The sequence below is a fragment of the Frieseomelitta varia genome, unplaced genomic scaffold (assembly GCF_011392965.1).
Source record: "Frieseomelitta varia isolate USP_RPSP 00005682 unplaced genomic scaffold, Fvar_1.2 scaffold_407, whole genome shotgun sequence".
Taxonomy (NCBI): domain Eukaryota; kingdom Metazoa; phylum Arthropoda; class Insecta; order Hymenoptera; family Apidae; genus Frieseomelitta; species Frieseomelitta varia.
The window spans coordinates 26,967-53,974 of NW_025110154.1; the positions used below are offsets into that span (position 1 = coordinate 26,967).

Genomic DNA, 27,008 nt, shown 5'->3' on the forward strand with positions numbered 1-27,008 from the left:
AGACACCTCGCAATGGGATAATCGCGGTAGTTGCCTATGATTGCTCTCGTTCGTATGTGTGCATATGTGAATAACTATCGTACAAGTGAACGGAGGAAACAAGGAGGGCTAGTTGAAATCTCTCGCTGAATTGGTATGTATGTACGTGCATGATACACACGGCACATCGTAACCATGATCGATTAGTATTTCAAAGAATTTAACTGTCGGATCTATTGCCAACTACGTATTTCCGCTTATACGAAAACGTTGCAAAGGTTATCCATACAGTGCATGAAATAATACGATTTTATGTAACAATGAGAAGTAAATCATTCTTTATTAATACCCAAACAACTTTACTATTATGATAGTTTTGTAGAGAAAATTCTTGTAAGTACATTAAATGTTTAACAAATTTTTTAATTTCAAAAAGTATTGACTCTTGCTTCTACATTACTTAATTGTAGCATATTTTTTCAAAGAATCTAATTAAAATGAGTATATAATGTTTACTTTTATAAGCGCTTTTTGAAATCTATTCAAACATTGATTTTTCTCGAATTCATATTGTAATTATTTGCATCATAGTAATTTGAATTTCCGTACTAGAAGCTAATAAAATCTATGCTTGGATCAATATGTCTATCGCGTGTAATTCATTTTAATTAATTAAAATTATAGTTAATAAAAGAACAATGTTTACGCGCACGTATTTTGTAAGATATCATTATCTTGCAATAAAATTTGTATATTTAGGGGCGCATGAAACTTTCCTAATTTGATGCAATTCAATAAAACGCAAAATCTAATCTTTATTGAAGAAAGTAGTAGAGAAGGGTGTGATAGAAATGATGATAACAATTTTGTCCAATACGTCATATGCATTCACATATGTAAGTTCTATTTCTATCTCCTGTATCGTATTAATCCACAAAGGGCTAGGGTTGTTGAAATTATATTAGGTGTTTTCCATCTTCGTCTATGTGACGTAACTAGTGACGTCAACAAACTGAAAGATCGATTGATTGAATTCAAACTTACCCTTTCGCAAATGTTTGAAAATGATCAAACTTGAACAATCGGTTTCACAAATTCGACAGCGTAGATATTTCTTAATTCAGAATCTTCATTTTTAAATTTAAATTCAAGATTTTCAATCGATTAAATTCAAATTGAGATTTGATAAATTCAAATTTAATTTCTTAATCTATTCTCTAAAAATTTCATGTCTTTGATTCTTTTCAATTGCTCGAATAGCTGGTTTCCATTCAAGAGTTGATTCTAAATGTTATATACAATATCGATTCTAAATGCTTGTACATATTCATTAGGGCACATCACTCCTAATTATCGTGGATTGCAATTAGCAACGTGGACACGTGGTTTGCGGCGGTGGCATTCATTTACACAGAAAGGCGAAATTAATTACGTTAGCCAATACACGAATTCCAAGAGGTATTAAGATCACAGTACTTACATATGTACTCATATGTTCCTCATGTAATATAATAATTGATAACTTTTATAACATTTACAAACTTATTCCAACATATCTTCATTTTAATACTTCACTTCTTTTTCTTATTTTTACTCTTTTACGGTCTTACGTGCAACCTTTGTCATATGTCCTCGTAAAATGCCAATGCGTGATTAATATGTGTTAATTCGATTCGTTTTCGTTAATTGTATATAAAGCGCATCATGTACAGTTCGTAAATGCACCTCAATGTCAGCGTAATATATACTTGGCTGATAATGAACCGTGAAGGAAGCTAATGGAAAACAGTCTCATGATGGCGCATAATGAGGATAATGTAATCCTCTTATGGAATTTCTGTCTGGAAGTCAATATGTTTAAGGGAGTACGATGAACTCTTATGGTTGTTTTAGTTGTTTATATCGGAGAAAAAAAATCCTCGATATCTCCAGCTCGTTTCGATTCAGAAGGGAATAAGGCGGTTAATTACGTTTTCCGGCGAACCGTTATTTAGAATCAGAGGAATTCTCTGTGGATCGTGGTTGACTGTACGTGTCGTTACGCCTGTCCTCTCTTCCTTCTTGTTATATTGAAATTGAATCGTTTCAGTTTCCAAGCATCGAATTACCCTTTAGGAGAGATTCTGTTTCTTCTTTTCGCGCATTAATCGCAAATGAAAGCGAACAGGTAAAGTTCACCTCGTGGCTGACATTTGGTAGATGCCAGTTCAGTGTTTTCACGCTGTACCGATGCAAATTACACAACCGTTCAAGCTGTTGCGTTAATTAAGTCCTTCGAGATTTGGCCTTTTGCACACGTCGATTGGATTTTAGGGATTAAATTGTTATTTTGGTGTGTTGTCGTGACAATAATTTGAAAATTAGTGTATCTTATTGGTTTGTATATATATATATATATTTTTTAGTTCTGCTGTTGTTTCATGCGTTTCGTAGCATTCAGTTATTTTATCCAGAGAATATTTTATGAAGACGTATTTTACTTATATTAATATTCATCTTCGCATTCTCTTGATATTAAGAATTTTTATGAATGTTCACGACGCTTCTACCGTATCATGATAAAGTTATAAGTAGGATAATAATTCCACAACTGACAATGAGTAATTTGTGTGTCCACGTTATTCAAATAAATAAATTTAATAATAATTTGATGGGGAGAAAGGATATGAAGGACGACTAATTTTCAATGGAATACGTTCAGCATAATCAGACAATAAATTACTATAAATTACCGACTTAATTCCTATTAAAATAAATTTAATTTTCTGAACATCTTTTCTAAATGATTCAGACAAGTATCATGAGGCACGGTGCAACATGCGACACGTTCATTATTTCCCAAGGAAAAATGAGGCCAAAGAAGGTCCCATTATTATTCCTAAGCGCGGAAGTCACGCTATAGTCTCGCAATTACGATCGTATCAGGACCCGGATCAAATCTCATTTACAATCTATGTAAACTCCATGGAGCATTCGTTTCGAATTAAAAACTGAACGGTGGTATCGATGGTATTTGAAATAATTCCATGTTCGTCCCCCGGTTATTCATCGCTCAATTATACGTAAATTGGAACATTCGTTAGAAAGAAGAAAAAAGAAAAGAGAAAAAAAGCAGCAGGGAAAAAGGTTTCCATCGCCCTAGTTTCGCTTTCGTCCCGGATTACTTTCATTACGTCCTTCACCGCAAATCGAAAGGATTTCCGCGTAACTTTCCAATTACGACTCGCCAGCTGAATGAGAAAATGCGCGCGACCGTTCGTATTTCCTAGCGCGTGATACACTTCGATTTTTTTCTTTTTTTCTTCTCTATGTTTTTCACGAACATTTCATCCTTCGTTTTCGAACGTTTACTGGACCGGATGTCGGTCCAACGAAAAATGCGCTGTACCTACGGACACCTAGGCCAGGAGGATGGAAACACTTCGACCCGTTCTCTTGAAATGTCAAAGGTTGCCGCGCAAGGCGCATCGACGTATCCCTGTTTTCCAGGAGCCGGTAGTCGAACGCGATTCTATTGTTTCTGCTCTATCGTCGGGCAATAATTATCATTTCCATTTTACGCCATTTCGTGATTGCACTCCTTCAAGCACGATAGGCAAAGAATACTTATATGGCTTTTCTCTCAGAAGAAATAGATTCAATCGTATCAATGAAATCTCAAATTTAAGAGAAGCAGAAATTATTATATGTATGCGAATCATTTGTTCTAGAATGTATGAGAAAATTTTCTTGATATAATAGTGGAATATTCCGTTAAATGGAATTTTAGTTAAAATTCTGTGGTAATTGATTTTAGAAGTAGAAGTGGCCTTTTAGTCTGTCGTCAGCTTTTTAGTCTATCGTTCCGGTCTCAATTTTCTTCGTAATTTCACTTCTCGCTTTGGCACGAAAACGCTTTGTCCTAATTTTTTTGTTTTATATAACTGTATGTATTCACTGCAATTAGCAAAATAGTTTCACAAACATTTTCGTAGTGTTGAAAATTAATAAAATAACGTTGATAAAGATTCACCAATGTTTATTTCCGAAGCAATTCATTCCAGAGCAATGTCATCGCATAAAATCGATTGAGACGAAGTCCTTGTCGGAGAATCAATTATTTTGTTTTCATTTAAATTCATGACGAACAAGTGAATTTGCTCCAGGCAGATTTTTTTTTTTTACTGAAAATTACCACTGAATTTACATCTCTGATGTACAGGTAATAAAAACACAGAGCCATATTGCTCTTTTTTTTTGTGTTATCAATAGGTTAATTATAATAATCTGCTACGCTTCTAATTATTTCTTTCCCTGTGTTTTAACGAGAGTTGCGGAGAGCAGATTTTCCGATCTCTTACGCGGTGATATTTTCACATCTAAACTGCGTACTCCCGAAACTTTCAGTTCACAACTTGGCTCTGTAAAAATTTTAGAGGCTTCGTTGGAAATTGACTGGTAATGTCAAAGGTTCAAACTTCCATTAAGAAGTTGGGGCATCTCGAGCTTTCTGTGGAAATGGATTTATTGAAAGAAATGGATCTCTGGAGTCTTTCATGTGCTTGACATTAAATTATTATTATCTGTTCTTCTGTGTCACCGCTCCTTGGCATTGTGTTTCCAACTTTCGCCACACACCACGATAATACTTGAAATTCTTACTAAAATTTAGTAAAAATTTCGCGTTTCAGTTCCACTTCACTTTCTTTTGTTGCACTTTCAAACGTTTGAAAATTAATGTCGAAACATTTGCAATAATTGGTGATTCATTTTCATGAAGGAAATTCCGAAAATTTATCGCTCATGGAAATCTCGAACGTGTTTCTTGCCGAGATGCGCATAAGAACACGGCAAAAACTAATGATAAAATAATGTTCCTGATATCGCAACGTTAGCATGAACAGTGATATACGGACCATTACGTGTTTACCGCTTTCTACAAATCCCAGACTTTCTGGCGCTTCGATAAACTACATTTTGAGTTCTGTTCCATTTCTGAGTATTATTTATCTGTGCGAGATATTGCACTTTTATTAATGTTGAACTTTGATTAAATAGAAATACTTTTCGAGCGCTTAATTTTTCATAAAAATATACAGTGATTCATGAAAGTATTTGAACATCTACTATAGAAAAAATAAATATATTGTCAGCAGTATGCAAAACTTTTACAAACTTCATTAACAACTATATACGATTGTAGTGACAAAATATGAAAGTAATTCGGAAATATATACATATATAAAAGTTACAAGAAGTGTATATATGTAATTAATACTAAAGATGCTAATGATTCTAGAAAATGTTAAGACTTACTAACGCAATTGATAATAAATTTTAAATATATTCTATATATTCTATGCATATTTTTGAATTTATACAAAAGTTCAAATATTTAATTGAGTTATACAAGTGTTCAAATATTTAATTGAATTATACAAGTGTTCAAATATTTTCGTAAACGACTACGTTTCAAAGTACAAGGAAAAACGTTATGAAACAATATTGCTTTAAACATTTATAACACTTGACAAGTGGGAACATTTATGGAAATACGAGTTATTTATTCGATGACATTACACAGTTTGAAATAGCACGTTTGTCGGTGAAAAATATCGCATCTCTCGGTAAGATATATTGTTTGCAATTCGAGTTGATATACAAAATGTTTATACATGTCACACGTACCTGATTGAATAGCGCGTGTTGATCGGTGAAGTCGTGCCGCGAATTTCCACGAAACAGAGATTGAAACTTCGCAGCGAGTACAAACAGAAGAGCGGAAGGACTGCTATAAATACGGTTGATTTGCAAACGTCACTGGAGCTGTAATACTCGTATACCGGATGCGCGATGCTTGTCATGAAACGAAGATAAGCGCGGAGGATACGTCTGTTCTATACTTCATTCTAGAAAATGAAATTGTAGATGTGTATTATCATCGCTTAATGCAACTCGATTGAAAAAATTGATATTTTGTTGCACTTTCGAAAAGATGAGCTTGAGAAACATTTCACTATTGTTGGATAATCCTTACCTCTTATTATAACTCAAGAGACAAAACACTTCGTCAAATTTAAATTGAAATAAGAAATACATTGCATCACTTCAGTTTCAGGTTTATCCATAAACTGAAATAGAGACTTAACTCAGATTTAGCTCTTTTAGAATCAATTTTCATTTATTTTCAATTATTGTTCTTTTATGTACATGTAATAGATCTACGTATAATATAGATATCAGAAAAAAAAGATTGATTAAATTAATTAATCCATAATTTTTCCCGATTTAAATATTTACTATTCTCTGTTAATACTAATTGATTATAACAAAAGTCCAAGACGGAGTACGTAATATTGTACATTAACAAATATAAAATATTTAGTCAATGCCAGTGTTTGGTGATGTAGAGTAAACATTACTCGATATTCTACTTCGTAATACAAAAGAGTTTTATTTGAAAAATAATCTTCATAAACAAGTGTAAGTGTGAAAATGACCTCGTCCATTAAATAAAATACAGACATAACATAAAAAACCATGTCAAGGATCACATCTTTGATGTTTTCTGATTCAAAACATTCATATAACAAGGAAGTCCACCATTCTTATAAAGTTTTTCGACTAGCTGAAGGAATTCATACTAAAAATGTCAAATTTTTTAAACACTGATAGACGTAAAAATGTACTCGAAGGAACAAAGGAAGACGAATTCAAGTGACAAAAGAATTCGTACATGTAATCGAGATTTAAAAGTCACTTTCCCATATGGTTATGCATTTTTTATCCAGAAAAATGTATCCAAATATTAATCTTCCTCCTAAAAAGCACGGGTAAATCACAGAACAGCAAAAAGGTACATCGCGATGTTCTCGCTTTTGTGTAGGTTAAACATCTTGTCGCCGATGTCTGTCAATGAAATAACGTGTTCTGCATTAATCAAATCGAATACTGAAATGCTATTTCCAATAAGCGTAAGCGTAACTGGTAACGGGAAAAAAAGAAATTGGAACACAGGATATCGCTGTTGGAGCGACAAAGTTTGTTTCAGTGATATTTCAAGATACGAGTTGTCAAAGAGAAAATTGTCCGTAATAAATGAAGGTATAAAGCTCTTTCATTTTTATTTTCCCGAAAATATAAGCGACTTGTTATTATTAAAAAGACATCATGATAAAACGTTCGTGTTATCGACATGGCGCAACAATACGTGATATTTAATTTCCTTTTAAAAATTCTAATAAACGGTCTCTTTGGGCATATTCCGTTCAAACTTTTAATTTGTCATTACCAATTTGTAACATATGAAATGCCTGCAAGCAAATAATCTTGTCTAAAGCTGCAATATTTTCTGTAACGACTTCTATCTGTATTTTATTCAGAGAACCAAATACTCTGCATGACAAAACCATTCCGAATAAATTCTTAAAAATGCAGCTTACGTTCACCGTGTTTAAAATTTACTTCTTCCTTTGATTTAAACAGTTATTTGGAAGAAAGCATTTCTTTCTCAAGGAAATTAGCAACGTTATCTGTTTAAAATTCATAGGTAGCAAGAGACTGTAGGAAATCTTAGTTTTGACTGAGTTACAGGACTTTGCATGCATTAGCAAGGTTTAAATTTTAACGTAACAAAGGTCAACATTTTGCATTATTACAAATAATATCGAGACCGAAAGCATTTATGGTTTCCATTTAAAAGAGAAATTTAATGATTCTGACGTTCTTCAGTTAAGTTCGTTTCAGAAAGGAACAAGTACGTGAGTTGTGAAATGTATCGCTATAAAATGAAGAGGCACAATGAAAGAAGTGCTTTCTTGGTCAACAGTGGATCGTCGATCCTTTTGCAGTTCTGTTTGGCGCCAATCTACCATTCTTGGAAGTTCTCCAAGGAATTTTGTCCTTCGACGGAATACCATAGTTTATCCATGCAGAAGTTGTCGAATTCGATGTTAAAGTTTTATTCTTTCACGGAAAATCCATCTTCCTGTAAAAACTTACGGAAGTCTAAAGATTTGTTCAAAACAGTATTTTGTTCCCAGAACATTCGTAACTATTCCTCTTGCAAAGAACCTCCTTGCAATAAAAGTCAGCTGAAGTCAGACGATTGCGATAAAACAACAAGATGTTCCACGGAACAAGATGTTTCCAATGATTCAAAATTTAACGAAGGCATGAAAGGATGTTCTCAACTTTCGAGAAAATGTCAACCACCCATTGAGGATATTTTTGACGAGTATACCCCTCCTTGTTCAGACATAGAAGATTACTGTCCTAAAGGTAAAGTTTTCTATTGAAATAAGATTTTGAAAAAAGAATTTAAAAAAAACAGAAAAGAGAAAGATATCGAAAAGAACGCGTCATACGATATTACGTTTTTAATCAATTCTGATATTTCTGAACGTTAATTGCAATGTTGTTCTCGAGACATTTTTTTTTTTAATCCATTACACTGTCACGATGCAACATATTGAATAACACGTGTATCTCAAAAGTATATAAAAATTATTAAAAGTTGACTCATTTCAGCTAGACAGTTGAATTTTCATCTTTACTGTTTAGCGATGTGCTAGCAATTTTAAAAGTTGCATTGTTCGCATATTATTTAACGATGTAATATGTAGTTTTATAAATACAGTGGCCTATCAAGATACATTTTTGAAATTGATAACTACCATCGGGCTGATCCTGCTGATAAGCATGTCATGTTACGTTTACACCAAGGTAAAAGAATCGGGAAAACAACCGAGGCCTGACTTCATTGATGTTCCTTATATGCGAAGAATAACTAAGGTGCCTTTTTTTCTTATTTATGAATTTATACTTTTCCAATAATGTTAATGCTCTTTTAAGTAACGACTTAAAATACTCAAACTTTATTACTCTTATCTAAATATACCAAATTCGACATTTTAATTAATCGATAAAGCACGCGTAGTTTTGCGTAACGTTGAAGCTTTGTACTGATTCTTCAGCCTGACCGAAGCTTTCTGCTTCATACATCTCTGAAAGGTAATCCGTTGTGCGGTATTCTCCGTAATCGATTAATGAAGTCTTACAAATCGTTTACCTTCACCGCAGAAATTTGATACTTTCTTCTCTGTTTTTTTTTTTTTCTTTTTTCTAATCTCGAGTATACTTTCATATTTGATAATTTTACGTCGTTCTACCAATTTTTCAACAAGAGCTTTCACGTTTCGTCCCTACAAGCGACTTATAAATATTTTCCTTCTATAGCCTTTTCCATGGGGCGATGGGCACCACACCTTGTTCCATAATCCCGTGAGAAATCCAATATCTCCACATGGTTACGAGGTAGAAGATCCAAACGTTAAAAAACCAGCCAAACCAAAGAACAGAGAAAATGTTTAACTTAGAAGGCAGAAAAAAAGAGAAGACATAAAAAAGATTTTCATATTTTGTGACGATTCGCCATTCGAAACATTGGCTCGAAAAATACAGTCGAAAAATACGTCGACAAACGTGCATTTGCAAGCTTACGCTAACAATAAGAGTATTTAAATATTTCGTGGTTTATCATAACGAATAAAAAAAAGACCTTGAAAATTACATTACAATTTTTCAAATGAGTCATGTATATAATTACATTTTCTACATATTTCCTCTTGAAAGTCGCTTGGTACAGTATTCCTGACCGCACGCGTTATTCAAGGGCCGGATGCGCTTTATCCGGTGAACCAATGAAAATAATGCAGCGATTATTACTGACTGACTACACTCGATCCTCGTAACTTCGTTTCCCATTTTAATATCACGTACCTCTGCCATTCTAACAACCAAGTATATTGTATAAAGATTTTCCAAATCAAACCACGTTATATTATATTACTATAATTATTGCAACCTTTTGGAAAATTTATTCTAGCCGGTTCAAGGATCAAATTATTCTTCACAAATCACATCTCAGGAGTGAATAAAAAATATCCAAGACACGATTGGAACATTTCAGTAGTTAAAAATATAACAACGCCACAAAAGTACTTGCCTGTTTTCTAACACCGTTTTTCGTCTTTCTAATGATGTCTCGAGAAGAGTTCCAGATATATAAAACAACCGCAAAGTCGCCAATTTCTTTCCAAGTTGGTCAGCGAACGAAACACGTGGATCTTCGGACAGAAGGTCAACGTTGGACAAGCACACAACTCTTTCTTGAGCACATTCTTGCCGCTTCTTTCATTGCCCGAAGAAATCTTTTGCTTACGTAATAGTATACATGTGCGTATCACGCTAGCAGGTTCGTTCAACATGTTCTGACGTCAATCGGTGGTGTATCCTGATTCATCTGTTACTAGAATGTACTATAGTGATTCCATTTACCAACATATAAAGAACATAATATTTCCGTCAGACTATCAAAAACTTTTTAACGCTTCGTTACCTAGTATGTACTATTCTTTACAAACAAGGTGTGAATTTTTGAGGCAATATCTTGAAAAGATTTTAAATTTTCCAGCTCTAAAATAAACTCTTCAAATAAACTTTCAAATGTAGTAATAAGAGCGTCCTCTCTCAATTTGAATAGGCGTGTCGTTGAAGGTGAGGGTTAAAATAGGTCGACGGAGGTCGTCAGAGTTTTATGGAAAAAAAACTAGAAGTCAGGTTATCAAGGATGCGTCAAGGTCAATTTTGATTCAATTTTCTTTTTTCTTGGGGTCAGAATCTTATAGAACGTCATGTATATTCAGAATGAAATTCTTCGTTGAAATTAAAGAGTATCGTCCTTAACCTCGGAGAATCATCTGATCCGTTGAAACGTTCTAGCCGATAAAAATGACACCGATCCGAATAGATTTTTTTTCCTTGGCATTTAAAGCTTTTAGAAGAATTAAATCGTGCTTGCCTATTCATAAAATATCTCTTATATATCCTTTGGTGCACAAAAGAAGACGCAGAAATGGTTTTTACCTTCCATCGAGCGATCTGGCGCTCGCTTTTGTACCAACTCACAGGGAGAGTCTGTCACTAACTTTTCGCAATTCTTTTGACAAACGAATTTCATTCTTTCCCTTTCATCTTTCGCAAATAAGCCGAATTCGTTGGCATAACGCGCATCCGCTTGATAATATCGTTGATTTGCATTAGAGAATATTGAAAAAGCGTTTTATCCAGCTGATTCCCCTGGTTAAAATGTCAAAGGTCAGTTTCCTTCTTCATCAGTCACGCACAGGAACGCTCAATGGCAACGTACTCTGTGCTCCTATGAATTTTGATATAATTACATGTGCATTACATTTTGAATATTTTGCTCATTAAAATGCATATCTTGTTTTGCATGATGTAATCCCACATTCATTATTGTATCTAGACGTTTTACTTCGTTGTTTAACTTTCTTCTTTTCTTCCTTCCTTCAATTATTTTTTGCTCCTCTATCAATATACATTGCTCATGGCCATTATCTAGATCACAATGCAATACTATCATGATTAAGCTACGATTATCTATTTATTTTTCAACGCTAGTAACTAATTGTCATTGATAATCTCTCACGAGCGCCGACTCGTTATTTTTAATTTCCCCTATAAGCAATGTTCTCTGTTAACGAGACCTCCCCTTCTTCTTCCTCCATAAAAAAAATAATCCTCGGGAAAGGGCGCTTGATAGAGGTGTCGCTCAAGAATAAATAAGCCTCGTCTCATTTACCCTTTCGGTAAATAAAGAGCGGCTTTCGACTTTAACCATTTATAACGCGGAAGAATTTCGAAGAAAGTACATCCCGGCAAGTGATGTACTTTCTTTCTCTCTCTGGGCATCATCGTTGTACTACGTCGTTTTTTAAGGCAAATACCGGCAAGGGGTCGGCATGGTGCCCAACGATTCAACCCCCCGACAATACGCGTGCAATCCTGTCAGCGAACGTGTCTCTCTTTCATGGGAGCCTGTTGGTGTTATGGCGCATCTGGTCTCGCGTTTTCTTGCTTGCTCGGGGGTCGATCAATAGGCTAGGGAGGTGGCGGAGGCGGCTCTTCTGACAGTGATGGATCAAAGAATTTGCAATTCAAAATCCTCTATTATCGACGAATGAGATATTATTTGAAATCATCGAATCGAACCATTTCTTGCATTCCCTTTCGTCATCAACCCTCGAGGAAAGTGTTCCATTTTCTTCCATCTCCTATGTAAATGCACGTTCTTTTTTAAATCTTTATTATTAATTGTTACACGAAGTTATACGACTTAGAATGGATGGAACATTGAATAAGTAGTTATTTGAATAATTCTCATGACGAAATATCAAGAGATTTTATAGAGAGTTTGGGGGAGCTGGCTGATATGCGCCTTTATTTTACACCACTGCGTTCGGATCACCGGGTCATGAAGGCGGTAGGGGGCGCTCCGATTGGTCTAGCTCGATTTCGCGGGTTCGAGAAATTGCGCGTGCCATTAAGGCCCGCCAATCGGAGCGACCTCCTCACCGTCAGTCAGTGGCCGCGCGTTGTCCATGTAACGTCGTTATATTTTTGGTTCGTGTCTATTCTCCACGATTCTTGGATAAATCCTAGATCGCCTTGATCTTTTCCTGTGTATGTACTTAAAGATCTTGCCGTAACGAGTTTACCTACGTTTCATAATCATTTACTTCACTTCCATATCCATATAACATACATCTTCTCTTTTTACTTGTAGAAGAGATAAGTGCTTTTTCGCACGCGTGTATCAGGTACTTATCATTCTTCTTGAGCTTTCTAGACAAGCTCTGTCTGTAATGTAAGTTACGTGACAGTGAATTGCCTGGTCGAAAATGAATTCGTTGACGTTTTATAATATAAGAAAGGTGAAAATGAATTTGAAAAGAATGTATAACGTTGAATAATAATGAGAGAATAATAATAGAGATTGGTACTAACATTGTTTTGATCATTAACGGCTTTATCGACTCAGTCGGTGCTGCCGGTCTTCTGTCAATCGAACGACATTCCCGCGATTTATCATCTCGTTCGGGAAGGTGTGGCGCGAAAAGTACCATACATCAATGAGAGAGAGCAGAACCCATAATATTATTTCGTTTTATTTACGTATCTGCTTTGTTTCAACGATGTTCAAGGTTAAGGAAACCCTTTATTCGTAAGTACAGTAAGTGCCTTACTAGCTGACCAGAAATCCCTCTTGCTGATCATTCGTATCTCCACTACATCTTGCTTCAAGTTACGACATTTATTATATTCGTATAAAGATATTACCAATACTGATAAGTTTGAGATATTACCAAGTCTTATAAGTTTATCTTGATAATTAGCTGAATTATCAATTACGTTCTTACCTACGGTCAACTAGCAAGGCTTTGCTGTACGTCGTACGTTACGTGTGTATGTGCTTTTTCAAGTGTGTTATCTCACAGTAGAAATCACGTTTACTGTCGCAATTAAAGATCTATCACCTGATCTAGTTAAACATAATTGAACGTAGCTGAGAGGTTAGCAAGCCTAATGACGGTTGTAAATCCGCGCGGGCACTGCGACGAACTATCGAGAATAAAATTATATATTTTCGAACAGCGCGCAGGTATCAATCGAATGAGATTATCGTTTTCTGAATGAGATGTTAAATGTTTCTTTATTAGGGATAAAATTAGAAATAAGTACGTATTTGTAATTCTATTATTGGCATCTTTTTTCTTGATGTGCTTGCAACTTTAGAGATCCTTTGCTGTAAATCACGCTTCTCTTTCTTTAAACTTAAGAAATTCTTCTCTCAGGTTTACCACTCAGTCCATGACTCATGTTGTTTAAATGTTTGTGTAATGTATGAAATACATACTTCAATGAGTAATTTTTTTTATCAGTATTTTTGTATTAATAATCTTTTTTGTCAACACAATGGAATCGTGTTATGGCTCTTTCCCGCTGAAAAGTTTAATTTAACATTTGACTAAGGTAATATAGGTGGGTATAAATAAGCGTCTTACGCAACATTTTGTTTATTGTTCCTCTGTAATCTCGAAATATATGTATCTCGCTTACGTCGAATTTTTTTAGAAAATCATTATTATTTCACAGCATAGATGATTCGTGAATTCATGATTATCTGTGAAACACGATTTAAATCATTAATGTCGATATTATACAAGAAATTCTAAATAAATAAAAATCGAGAATAATTATTTTTTTTATCTCATTCTTCATTTTATTTTGAAAATAAATGTTGAATAAACTATACTACTACTTTATCTAGAATTATTTCAAAGAGATCTTATCATGTTTGTAACATTCATTGATTATTATTAATCTTCACTAAATACTTTGTGACCCAGAGCAGATTTACGTGCAAAGAAACGATGTGCAAACACAACGATTCAGCATTTGATGTGCTTCAATTATGGGCCGAGAGAAACAACATAGTCGATGTTCGCGAAGGTCTCTGTTTTTAATACTCCTTGGAGGTTTATATGGAAATATAAACTTGTACGTTTTTATTCACGTTTTCTTGCTTTTCAATCAGACATGTCTGATAGATCCAGATGATTGATAAAAATAGTACGAGTCGATTATAAACTACGATATCCGAATCGTCACGCTGATAAAAGTTGATCGGATCTGCGGGAAAGCGTATCGAGAAATATTGATCGCCACTCTTAAGGGAAATCTCAATTATAATAAACCACTCTTTTGCAATGTTCAAACTGAAAATAGCACGACGTTAAAATAAACTTCGATGCAACATTTAATGTTTTTTTCCTTGTTTCTTTTCTTTTGAAGGCTCACGCTGATGATATCATGAAGTTGAACTATAAAGAGGAAGCAACAGCCTTCGAACGATCTGTTTCTTTCGTCAGAGCCTATCCGGATCGAGGATAAGCAACAACGGCAAAATGTTGATAAAAGAATATCGAATACCGCTGCCTCTCACCGTCGAGGAATATAGAATTGCTCAGCTTTATATGATAGCGGTAATTTAATATTATAATGGATATATTGCATTAATCTTTCAATTTCCATAAATCTGAATGAAATGAGGCAAATTTTTTCTACTTCTGTTTCTACCTTCGAACGGGTTTCAAAAGTTTATTTTCAAGTACAATATTAGTATTTATTATAACATTTAGTTTAATCGATTATGAATTATGAGTGAAATCATAAAATACATAAAATTTATCATTGCTGTAGTACTTTCACATGATTGCAAGAACGTAGAATTTGATGAAAAGCACTCCATTGAAAAATAAGATAATGAGATTACTAAAATAAAATAAATAGATTGAAACAAATAGTAAACTGAACTTTGAAATTATTAACTTGCTTATATTATAGAATAATCTATGGTAATCTAACACACTGTAGATCCTAGAGACTGTTAGCCTCGTCCGAACTTTCAGATCGCCGAGGAACGCGTGTATTCCGATTACAAAAGGTGTATTTACTTTTCAAATAGTTAGGAAAAGAGAGCGATCGAGTGCAACTGAGTGTGCAAGCATGAAGGAGACTGCGTAATTTCGAACAAACTTGAAAATAACGTCTCTCAATTATCTTATAAATAAAAAAACAGTATTTGTGGATATATATACTTATGGAAATTGGAAGATTAAAGAGTGGATAGTAAATGAGTGATTGAATTTTTAAATCTATTTGTTTCTTATAGAAAAAATCTAGAGAAGAAAGTCAAGGAGCAGGCAGCGGCGTAGAAATTATAACAAACGAGCCCTACAGTAATGGTCCAGGTGGAAATGGACAATATACTCATAAGATATATCACGTGGGTAGTCATCTTCCAGAATGGTTCAAGAGTTTGCTGCCCAGATCCGCATTAATCGCCAAGGAAGAAGCATGGAATGCTTACCCCTATACGAAAACCCGTTACACTTGTCCCTTTGTTGAAAAGTTCTCTATTGAAATAGAAACACACTATTTTCCTGACAATGGTTATCAAGAGAACGTTTTCAATCTTAGTGGTAGCGACTTGAGAAATAGAATCGTAGGTGTGTATTCATGTTTGTATGAATTTCCAAGAACTTTCTACGGTCTGCCGTTTCTTATTATGATACAACAATATTGAGATCCATGATTAATCGATTACATAATTAAATTTCAGATGTAATTGACATCGTAAAAGATCAATGCGACTATGTGAAAGATGAGGATCCTAAAACATATGTGTCTCAAAAAACCGGCAGAGGACCTCTCACGGAATCATGGTTAGAAGAGTACTGGTCTGACGTAAAAGTACAAATCCCATTTTTCCCGTATTACTTTTTCGATTAATTGGCCTTTAAGGTAATTGATATTGATGCATTAAAACTGCTTAGGGAAAACAACAACCAACGCCATCCGGAAAATCGTTAATGTGCGCGTACAAATTGTGCCGTGTGGAGTTTCGATATTGGGGTGTTCAGACAAAATTAGAAAAGTTTATACACGATATAGGTTAGTATCGCATGTGGGCACATCCGTTCCCTTGTTTCTTAACGTTCAAATTCTGAAATCTTATGTACTATATAATGATTTCAGCCTTGAGGAAAACTATGGTCAGAGCTCACAGACAAGCTTGGGCTTGGCAAGACGAATGGAATGGCTTGACTATGGAAGATATTCGGGAGATTGAACGACAAACGCAACTGGCATTGCAAAAGAGAATGGCTAACGCAGAAGGTGGTGAAGAAACCACGAATGACAATCAAGACAGAACTGCTTCAAACACGACTCCACAAGAGTCAAACGTTGCCACAACATTAGCTGCCACACTTGGAAGCATCGAGAAAAACGAAGATCCTCAAAGTCCTCCGAGTGCTAGAAAATCGACTAATATACCTACAAATACAGCTGGTAGTTCGGAGGGTGAAGTTAGCCCTGAAGATTCACCTACCGAAGTACCCGAGCATAGGTAAAAATAGAAGTAAAATCAGGAACTAGTTTATTTTTGTGTGTAACTTTTCTTCTTTTTTTTATAGTTTATAATTTATTTTATGCGATCAAATTTGTTCCAGAAATGCACCTACTGAAGAGAAAGCAGATGCGAAAAAGGGGTGGAAGAAGAACAAGGCGGCGATGAATTCGCCGTGCTCGAACAAAAGTTTCGATATGCAAATAGTGAATTGGCGCATGGAAAGTATCGTGAGAGAATCCGAATCTGGTAGTGAAGATGAGTTTTTTGATTGTCAAGGTAAAACATCGATTTCTTTTCACGCAGCATGTAAATAATCTTTCTGAAAATTTATATGCGTAATACTAACAGTTGGCTAATGTAATTAAACTATAAAACAGACGCCTTGGCGAATTTCTTTAGACACTGTGCGTATGTTTTCTTTCCTTAAAAACAAACTGAATAAACGTGTAAGGAATTTGTTAAAAACAAACAGGAATGTGTCAGGTAGAAATTCGCATTTTGCAAAGTAGAAAATACAGCATGATGTGATTGGTAATGACATTTTCTGTTTTTTTTATATGTGTACCCTCTCTGTTTTTTATGTCGCATTCCACACTGCAGCTGGGTTCATTATACCTATTATACGCGAAGGTAGGACACGTAGATAGTGTTAAATTTTTAGAATTACAGACATTTGAATATGTTTTTTCGGAAAACATAGTTGAAGGATAAAAGATCACAACATTGATACTAGTGTTAATACTCTTGATATAAATTCAGAAACATTGCGTAATTGCATTCATGCCTTTGTAGACCGAAACAAGGTGAACTTGTTGCTTATGGAGATTTACACTTACAAGAAAATCTGATTAATTACATATTACATACAAATCTTCATACATAACATATAGAGCATGGAAATTATCAAGAAATTATCAATTTATACTTCGAGCATGAAAAAGCATGGCTACGTAGATTACAAAATAACTGCTTTTTTTATTGTAAGACTTTTTTCAAATGTTAATACTAAACAATCATTGTGAAATGATACTAAATAAACATTTTTAACTTTATATTTTTAATGTATTTTTACTATCATTTTGTACCTTGTGATGCCTAATATCTGAAAGAAGGAAATATCTCTGATTCATATAACTCTATTTGTGCCTTAACACGAGTCGCGGATGCTTAAAAAGGCACGATGCATAAGCAATGTTAAAATTTCTGATTATACAGAGAACTTTGAAGATAACACTTCATTATCTAAATGGAGTTCTTTGGATCTTCTAGCAGAAGAGGAGGACAATACGTTCACTTCGCCTACCATGACTAGCAAAGAAGGTAAATAGCGATTAGCAATTTAAATTTTTATGTTTTTCTAGCTATATGACTTATCGATACTTATTCACAGACGACTTTCGATATTTATTCATAGATGACACGATTTTTTCTCCTTCGTACCTGCAACGTATGGCTAGTGAACGTAGCAGTAAAAGATTACAAATCTCTACATCAGCCAGCATCGATGCTTCGTGTCCAGCTTCACCTCAACATTCGCCAACTCATCAACCATGCAAAACTACTGTCCTTCTTATTGTGATGCATGCTGGAAGTGTACTAGGTGATTATCATTATTGCTTAAATAAGCTCAGAAGATCGCGAATCACTACTTACAAAAATATGATTTAGATGCAAACGTTGACCTAACGGCGAAGAAATCGGATATTACAACTTTCAAAGGAGCCTTCGAATCAGTTATGAGACAACACTATCCTAGTATGGTCGGACACGTTGCCATTAAATTTGTTTCTTGTCCATCCATTTGCACCGAAGGTCTGGGTATTTTATCGAGGTAAAAGCGATGTGATTCAATCAGAGATATAAATTTGTTTTTATCTTATCTTGATAGTAGATCTTTTTGTAGAATCTCAATCTATCATATAAAAGTTCCACATGTTTTATTTCAGCCTAAGTCCTTACAGTTTCGATGTGTCGCCTTCGTCTATGGATGCTCCTCAAGTGACGCACGATACTATTCCGATTGGCGCTATACCTTTGCTTGCTAGTTCTACTCCTGAATATCAGGATGCTGTCTCACGAGTTATAATCGGGGCAAATCAAGTTTATCATGACTTTATTAGAAGCGAAGAGGGTCGTGGTTTTATGGGACAAATTTGCTTTATTGGAGATTCAGTAGGAGCAATTTTAACTTATGACGCTTTGTGCAGATCGGCTCACTCTAGACATAATAGCGAGAACAATATTTTGGATAATCAGGGCATTGAGAATAGTACGAACGCCGAAGATGGTAAACACTTGACTGCACCTTCTCCTAGAAGGAAATCTTCTAGTTTAAGGTAAAAAATTATAACTGAATTTATGTCTACATAACTTATGATAATATAAATTTAGGAAATTAACATACGTTTCTTTTTAGTGATGGCTCGCATTGTAAACTGGATTTCGAAGTAGGAGAATTTTTCATGTTCGGTAGTCCACTTGCTTTGGTACTGGCATATAGGAAAATTTCCTCGGATAAAACTAGTAATATAAAAAGACCGTTGGTAAACCAGGTGTATAATTTATTCCATCCTACTGATCCTGTAGCAGCTAGATTAGAACCGTTGATTTCTGCGAAGTTTTCTCTTCTTCCGCCCGTAAATATAGCTCGGTATCAAAAATATCCACTAGGAAATGGACAGCCTTATCATCTGTGTATGTATTATATATTCTAGACGTTTTATTTTTATTTTGTTTATAATTAAAATAAATTATTGACTATCTTCAGTGGAAGCTATTCAGTCAAATCCACAATTATTTACTGATGGATTGAATATTCCAAATGTGCAAATGTCTCATTTGAGACGATTGTCCGATATATCGATTCACAGTACGATGTCTGGAATAGTTGAAAATGTTCCTTTACAAGTAGTATCTAATTGTAAGTAAAGAATAAAATTAATTATAATACATAGAATATTGATCTACTATATTTATTGGTATATAATTAACATATATTTACTTTTGACAATTTGTTTACAGTAACGCAAAAATGGTGGGGCACTAAGAGACTAGATTACGCTCTCTATTGTCCAGAGGGTTTAGCAAATTTTCCCACAAACGCTTTACCTCATCTTTTTCATGCTAGCTATTGGGAATCGTCTGATGTTATTGCATTTATCTTACGACAATTAGGCAGATTTGATTTGCCACTTCTCACTGAAGAGAAAGAATTAACTTGCTTCCGTCCAGGTCAACCTAGAGAAAAATGGAATAAGAAACGTACTTCCGTTAAACTTAAGGTAAGCCAGCATGAAGAAGGAATTATTGATATGAATATTTCACTTTACATTTTCTATTTTAGAACGTTGCTGCCAATCATAGAGCAAATGACGTTATCGTTAAAGAAGGAGTACCACAAGTGCTGGTTGCTAGGTTTATGTACAGTCCAATTGACGTTATCGCTTTAACAGGTATGTTAAATATAGTATGCACACGTACGACCATACGTAATACACGTTTTTTTAAGTAATTTTAAAAAATATGATGAATTCCTACAGGCGAGAAAGTTGACATTCACATTATGAAAGATGCTCCAGCAGGGGAATGGACATATTTGTCAACTGAAATAACTGATAAAAATGGTAGAATAACGTATAAAATACCTGATGATAAAGCATTGGGATATGGACTTTATCCAATTAAAATGATTGTTAGGTAGTATTGTTCATGCGTGTTTAAAAAAAATATATATTATCATATTATGTCTAAAATATAATTTTTGGTTTTCAGGGGTGATCATACATCCGTAGATTTTTTCTTGACTGTGATTCCACCAAAAACAGAATGCGTGGTGTTTAGTATAGATGGCTCGTTTACTGCGAGTATGTCAGTGAGTGGGAAAGATCCGAAAGTTAGAGCTGGGGCTGTCGATGTTGTCAGGTATATTTTAAACCATACATATTTTCATTTACGTCCAATTCTTGATTTCATGGTTATTCTGATTGTGATCTTGATTAGGCATTGGCAAGAGTTAGGATACTTAATTATATATATTACTGCAAGACCTGATATGCAACAGCAAAAAGTTGTTTCTTGGTTGTCTCAACACAATTTTCCTCATGGTCTTGTGTCCTTTGCGGATGGTCTTTCAACGGATCCACTTGGTCATAAAGCTGCGTACTTACATAAATTAGTACAGGTGAATAACAACAATTGAAAACAATATTCAAATGTTTCGATATTATTCGAACGATTCGAACGATATATTCTTTGTTTAGGAACATGGTGTAATAATTCATCACGCATACGGCAGTAGTAAAGATATCAGTGTTTACACTGCGATCAATCTTAAGCCAAATCAAATTTTCATCATTGGAAAAGCGTCAAAGAAGCACCACTCTTTAGCAACAATTCTTCACGATGGTTATGCTGCTCATTTGAGTATGCTACAGGCGCACGGAGGTTCGAGACCTGCTCAGGGTAATGCACGTATGGTGATTCCAAGAGGTCAGTTCGGTTTACCCGGACAAAACGCTTCTCTACGGCGAAGAAGGTGAGTTATCTATTTTGTGATAAATATGATTTGATGTGAATACTGTGTTCCGAGTGCTTACACTTCGTCGTAATGTGGAAATTTTTAAGGTAATAATTCATTCAATCCTTGCTATCCTCGGCGTTCAGATGTTTTGGTTGCTGCAGAATGGTGGAAATGTGCATATGCGATAAATGTTGTCCTCTAGAAAGAAGAATGCAGAATGGGCGTAAGGCATTTCGCAGAATAATAGAGAGAATTCTAACGTCTGTACATAGATAATGCTGTATTTTTATAGCTCTGCATACTGTGATCAGTATGAGGTTTTAAGCAAAAGTAGTTATTTCAGAAGCGATCAATGACGTGTGCGATCTTCATATTCAAATCGCACCCATCAGTATTTACTAAAACCCCAGTTTATATTGAGAGATTTCTCTATAAAACAATCATAACTACGAAAACAAGGTACATATGTAAATAGAATAATCTTAATTGTCTCTTGGTACGGTATAATCCGTAAGAGTTTTAACAAACGATATAGACCAACAAACAATTTTTAAAAATTTCACTTTTGGTCACACCATCAATAAGTCTATATCGTATGTTCATGAACAGCAATCATCATAAATACTTTATCCTGCATATCTACGATTATCTCTTAACGTAATTTCAGCACAAAAAATATTTTTCTAATTTACACTATACGTCCTTGCACTTTTTACACAGTACTTGCTCACTGATATCTATCATTTTTCATTTTTCTGTTTCTTTGTATTTTTTCTTCTTCTTACATTACATTGGTGTTGTACTTGCGAACGGAAAGATTATCTTTTAACAAATTTTATTCTAACTTTGAATCTAAATACTAGAGGTACTTAATACCTATTGAAGCAACGAAAATTCTTGTTTCTTGATGTTGGAGCGACGGACAATTTATCTCTTAAATAATTTTTGATACAACTGCAAGATTTCTGTTTTAGCTACTAGTTAAAAGATTTGAACGGCGTCTAAAGCTTATTAGTGTCTTAATTACAGGTACCTGTTATGAAGATATGTTACGCGACGTAGTCGATATCTCGTGCTCTCGACAAGAGCCGCCACCATTCTCAACGCTCAAACTTAATGTTTTATCTATCAACCATACACATGTCCAGAATTTGTGGTTAATCAACTATGAATGTCTAGATGTACACAGACTTAAAAAGTTTTTTCGTTACATCCTGAAAATGGTCTGATCTCACTTTAGTGACCAAGGTAAACTAGAGCCCCTTACCGCTTGAAATCTGTTAGGTGAATGTTTGTGTTATAATGAATATTAAGCTAGATCCATCGCAAATGGCGCACAAATTATAATATTAAATATTCTACATATACAGAAATTTATATTTAATTTTCATTCAGCAAAATTTTTAGTATCAGCAAAATATTAAGTATCTTCTATTTGAAAGTAATCTTTATTTTGTAGACTCTATATCCACTACTATTTAGCATTTGCAAAATTGTTTTACAGTTGAATTATTTGTTTAACTTAGCGATTTGTACAAATGGTTTCGTGTTTAGTGCGTTATTTTTAGTAGCATTTATATTTTTGAAGCCACGTTTCTAAAAACGTGTATCGTGTGTTCCCATTTGCTGGTCGATCAGGCTAAAATCTTGCTTGAACAGCACGATTTAACCTGTGATAGAACAAAAGCTCTGACACGATGCACGACTATTATATGTGAATGCTGTTTTAAAAAATACCACAACTCACGGACATACAGTGTATTACGAAATAGCGTGTCACACGGTATTACAAATGTTTTTTAAATGCTTTATGACACGATATATTCAATTGTCAATTTTTAGCTATGTATTTAATCCTCGCAAATGGAGCGGCTATGCAGAACCTGCAACGATTTTACGTGCTCGGAGCCAATCGGTTTTAATCCTGCTAATCCTCTTCAGTTAGAAGATTAAACTAAGCTGACTCTTTCTACTTCATAATTTTTTGTTCTATCATCGTATTTAAGGAATGAGCGATTAATCCACTATCTGTATCGCTGTCATTGCAGACGGGACAGCTGTTCGTCCTCATCGTCATTTGATCACTCACTAACGCTTCATGGAATTATTACATTTATATCACGCTTTCAGTATGAATATCTAAATACACACACTGCTAGCTCTACTACGCTGCTAATCCATGTCCTCATCTGCTTCCACGACCGATGATCTTAATTAATCGGTGCAGTATGTTTCTCGATTACGCTACGGTTCAAGAGAGTTTTCATCATGACATATAATACATGTATAATACATATATATTAGTCTTAGCCTCTTATTGTTAGACGATAGCGAATCTAATTATATATGTAAATAGCAACATGTAATAACAAAAGAGATTAGTGTGATAAGAGAATGTAATTAGAATCACCGACAAGAACGTCAATAGAAAGATCTAACTCTAATATTATAGATTCTTAACTAACAAATTACCAATAATTTTTGATTGCGGTGTAACATAGTTTATTGAGAAACTTTTATAAGTCAAAAATAACTGTTGGCTCTTTAGGCATGACTCATGAACCCTGCAACTTATAGCGAAATGAACTGGTTTGATGCTTATTCTGTTTTTAACTATCTTGTGATGTTTTCATCTCTTTTTAATATTGCGAAATAATAATTGAAGGAATTACATTGATCAAAATAATTTTACTATGATATGCCTGATTCTGTCTTCTCTCTTTAAGAAGTTTCTCAATTTTCTCTTTTTGAAGTTTGATCAGTGTACCTGAAGAAATGCCTTAGATATAATTAATACTAGATATATTACCATAAATCTGAAATTTATTTGCTTGTTCTTTTATAATCAGCGTTTACTAATTAGTAACAAATGATAGCTCTTTTAGGCTGGCGAAGCGTGCAGTGTCGCAACCAACTCCAAATAAGATGATATATCCATTGGAACGATCAACGAGCGTCGGGCCTCCAATTTCACAGCAGAGTCAGACCGCGTCAACCATAAGATCTACCGCGCCAGAAAAACTCTGACGATTCGCACGCTGCCGGTCGTTCTTCGAGCCCCGGCATTAGTTTATATGCATTTAAGTGTAAAACTGTACGAGGATAGTTCGAAGAGGAAGTCCTCGTATATTTCGACCGACACGTGCTCAACAATCTAAAGAAGATAATTCTACTTTGTTACTCCGCCTTTTTATATCCTCTCTGTATACCTATTGTAAATTTAAAAAAAGAAAAAAAAAAGAGAACGCCACTTGATACGACGAATATCCATGTTGTATAAAGCGCGAGTATTAACTGTATAGAACTTCTCCCATCCGGTGCGAAGAAGAACTTTCTAAACGAGAAAAAGATTATAGGTTTGAACGTACGAGGACTTTGTCTTTTTATTCCTTTTAATCGTTGTTGTATCATCTACTATTTTAAAGCGCGATGCGATTGATTTTTTTACCGGTTTACTACCAGAGCTTTTTTTTGTGAAACCAGCATCTTTTGCAAAATGCAATCGAGCACGATCAAAATTTTTGATAATATAGCTTGAGACACGAATCTAGTTCCTAAAAGAAATGTAGGTTGTCATCTTAGAGTAGAGAAAAGTGATTTCCTAGAGAAAAAAGTGCTGTCTTTTCTTTTAATGTCTCTTTTTACTGTTTCATTTCAATCAGTTTCGCGGAATCTTGTCGATCTTCGATCGAGTACTGAGAAATGTATCCGCGAACTGTGTGTATGTACAATCATGTTTTATCTAGTTGAAATTAATATCATTGCTCTAATCGTAGTTCATAAGATATAAAATGGAAAAAAAATAGGAGAGGATAAATCAAGAATCTTCTTCGTTGTTACCGAGGGAAAGTCGATATTAATCATAACACTGATCGTTAGAGATAAACTAACTTGTAAGTATTCTGTTATTATAGTAATTTTAATCATTGCCAAGAGTTATAGATATACTAACAATACACGCGTAATGTTGCGCCCAAGTTCCTTCGGTGCTATGTTATTTTCAACTATTCATATCGATTTGTAAGAACAGAAAGAAAAGGAAAAATGCAATCGATTGCGAAATATATTAAAAAAAAAAAAAAAAAGAGAGGAAAAAATACGAAAAAAAATTGACAAAGAAACACAAACACATGTTTTGTATGTTGTCTATCAAGAAGAATCGAGAATATGAATGGTATTCTCCGATAAACGTTGGTACAAAAGACAATTGCTATAGTTCCATGTCGACGTAGTCAGCGGTATTTGTAAATACGTCAAAGTGTACATAAATAAGTATCGCTACAAAATGTTCATGGATAAAAATGTTTAGATTATGTGCAAATATTAATTTATCAAATAGAAAATTCTACGAACTTCGTCAGCGACAGTATTGTCATACATGATAATAAAGATATAATAGTTTCTTCGACGAGAATGACACAGCTCGATGACGAAGAACGTAGACGTTAGTTATCAAATATGTTCTCGAAGTGTGCGCTTAAATATTTGTAATTAGACAAATAATTATCGTGTCCGTTTTTGGGAAAAAATGTATTTAATTTTGTAATCGATAACAAATCGAAGTATCGTATCGCTTAATATGTTGTTACGATAATTGCTGCGAGTTAGTTAATAGAAAAATCAGTGAATTGGTACAAGCAATGATGTTTAAAACAAAGCATAGATCGAACAGTGATGCGGCTCGATTCTCTGAATCTTATATCATATTAGATAATGAATCATTCTTTTTTTTTTTTTTTTTTTTAATGAATGGTTTAACATCAGACAAAATTAAAGGAAATTAAACTCATTGTTGTACCATCATTGTTCCTTGACTGTTTCAGTAGTAGTTAGTCAAAGATCTGCCATTGATCTAGTCCTGATATTAATCCATGTGTATTATTCAGTGCTGTCTTCACCATAAAAGTGAAGAAAATCAATTAATAATTTAACTGAAGTATCGACTGTTTGTAAAGAGGCACGAATATATAATTCTGTTATGAATATACCATATAGATATAAAACTATACTTATATATAAACAGAGTGTACATGTATACATACGTCTGTATATATAACTGTGTATATGTGTATATAGGGTGTTTCAGAAGTGTGTAACTTTCTGGATCGTCGACGAACTGTTAGAGGTTATTACAGAGAGATCTTATATATCATTATACATATATATATTTATCCTAGATTCGATTATGGATCTCTTTCAATGGACCTCCATCGTTTTTTGCATTGTTAGTTCAATACTAACGAAATTTTAGAGATTGTTTTACGAATGTTGAGAATGTTACTTATTTTCAGAAGCAGAATATAAGTCGTGTCTGACTATTGGTAAAGTTATTCGCGAAATGCCCTTTATATATATATGTATACGATGATATAAATGTTTAAGGTTTTTAAGTGTATATGACTGCAAATGGATATTTTACTTATATATGAATGAATTATTGTCACTGGTAACAAGAATTATATTTTTTTTAGCATAACTAAAATGACACTGTTGTAAGAACTAATCAAGACTCACTGTTTTATATTACGCGACCTTGCTCTGATTGTAATAATTATTTCATATACCGTTGGTTCATGATTTTTTTTAATCAATTTCAGCGAGAAACGACCTCAACTTCAGATAGAATGTCTGGCCGATAAAATTGTATTCCACTTTCGTAATTGGATATTACAATAAATTATCAATCATTGTCGT

At 34.2% G+C, this 27,008-nt stretch overlaps 3 protein-coding genes and 1 long non-coding RNA gene across 19 annotated transcripts; 2 read left to right on the forward strand and 2 right to left on the reverse strand.

Annotated features, from left to right (window-relative positions):
- The first annotated feature begins 3 nt into the window (after positions 1–3).
- Positions 4–27,008, forward strand: LOC122531630 (protein retinal degeneration B). Of its 14 annotated transcripts, XR_006307343.1 has the most exons (22): positions 12,346–12,501; positions 14,674–14,864; positions 15,554–15,890; positions 16,004–16,134; positions 16,218–16,335; positions 16,420–16,792; positions 16,896–17,071; positions 18,011–18,115; positions 18,210–18,395; positions 18,464–18,626; positions 18,742–19,131; positions 19,212–19,489; positions 19,563–19,715; positions 19,817–20,076; positions 20,139–20,247; positions 20,335–20,491; positions 20,567–20,716; positions 20,795–20,975; positions 21,055–21,329; positions 21,419–21,537; positions 21,658–21,773; positions 22,344–22,434. XR_006307343.1 is itself a non-coding variant. In XM_043659687.1 (21 exons), the coding sequence occupies exons 3-21, from the start codon at positions 14,787–14,789 to the stop codon at positions 24,339–24,341; spliced, it is 3,771 nt and encodes a 1,256-aa protein (XP_043515622.1). In that variant the 5' UTR covers positions 12,346–12,501; positions 14,234–14,331; positions 14,674–14,786; the 3' UTR covers positions 24,342–27,008. The 14 variants fall into 14 exon arrangements, 11 of the variants coding, with proteins under 11 accessions (XP_043515621.1, XP_043515625.1, XP_043515630.1 ...); XR_006307342.1 differs by having other exon boundaries at positions 21,419–21,773; XR_006307344.1 differs by lacking the exon at positions 21,658–21,773.
- LOC122531636 lies at positions 6,206–9,548 on the forward strand. 3 transcript variants are annotated; one of them, XM_043659712.1, is made up of 5 exons: positions 6,206–7,062; positions 8,001–8,238; positions 8,597–8,751; positions 9,196–9,289; positions 9,369–9,548. In XM_043659712.1, the coding sequence occupies exons 1-5, from the start codon at positions 7,057–7,059 to the stop codon at positions 9,506–9,508; spliced, it is 633 nt and encodes a 210-aa protein (XP_043515647.1). In that variant the 5' UTR covers positions 6,206–7,056; the 3' UTR covers positions 9,509–9,548. The 3 variants fall into 3 exon arrangements, with proteins under 3 accessions (XP_043515647.1, XP_043515646.1, XP_043515645.1); XM_043659710.1 differs by having other exon boundaries at positions 6,208–7,062; positions 7,705–8,238; positions 9,196–9,548; XM_043659711.1 differs by lacking the exons at positions 8,597–8,751; positions 9,369–9,548 and having other exon boundaries at positions 7,705–8,238; positions 9,196–9,315.
- On the reverse strand, positions 8,812–9,655 carry LOC122531644. The gene is made up of 2 exons (XR_006307347.1): positions 9,566–9,655; positions 8,812–9,256 (listed from the first exon to the last, which is right to left on the reverse strand). It is a non-coding gene; the product is annotated as an uncharacterized LOC122531644 (long non-coding RNA).
- LOC122531642 lies at positions 10,634–13,176 on the reverse strand. The gene is made up of 3 exons (XM_043659727.1): positions 12,826–13,176; positions 12,541–12,678; positions 10,634–12,092 (listed from the first exon to the last, which is right to left on the reverse strand). Exons 1-3 carry the CDS (start codon positions 12,942–12,944, stop codon positions 12,017–12,019), a joined length of 333 nt encoding a protein of 110 aa, XP_043515662.1. The 5' UTR covers positions 12,945–13,176; the 3' UTR covers positions 10,634–12,016.

Coding starts and splice junctions, on each gene's coding strand:
- LOC122531636 (XM_043659710.1), top strand. CDS start 6,825: ATGTTCTCGCTTTTGTGTAGGTTAAACATCTTGTCGCCGATGTCTGTC. Junction 7,063..7,704: donor ATTGTCCGTAATAAATGAAG/GTATAAAGCTCT, acceptor AGTTCGTTTCAG/AAAGGAACAAGTACGTGAGT. Junction 8,239..8,596: donor AGAAGATTACTGTCCTAAAG/GTAAAGTTTTCT, acceptor TTATAAATACAG/TGGCCTATCAAGATACATTT.
- LOC122531642 (XM_043659727.1), bottom strand. CDS start 12,944: ATGGTACTTTTCGCGCCACACCTTCCCGAACGAGATGATAAATCGCGG. Junction 12,679..12,825: donor CCGTTAATGATCAAAACAAT/GTTAGTACCAAT, acceptor CTTACATTACAG/ACAGAGCTTGTCTAGAAAGC. Junction 12,093..12,540: donor GAAGTAAATGATTATGAAAC/GTAGGTAAACTC, acceptor GCATTTACATAG/GAGATGGAAGAAAATGGAAC.
- LOC122531630 (XM_043659686.1), top strand. CDS start 14,787: ATGTTGATAAAAGAATATCGAATACCGCTGCCTCTCACCGTCGAGGAA. Junction 17,072..18,010: donor TGAGTTTTTTGATTGTCAAG/GTAAAACATCGA, acceptor CTGATTATACAG/AGAACTTTGAAGATAACACT. Junction 20,717..20,794: donor GGGGCTGTCGATGTTGTCAG/GTATATTTTAAA, acceptor GATCTTGATTAG/GCATTGGCAAGAGTTAGGAT.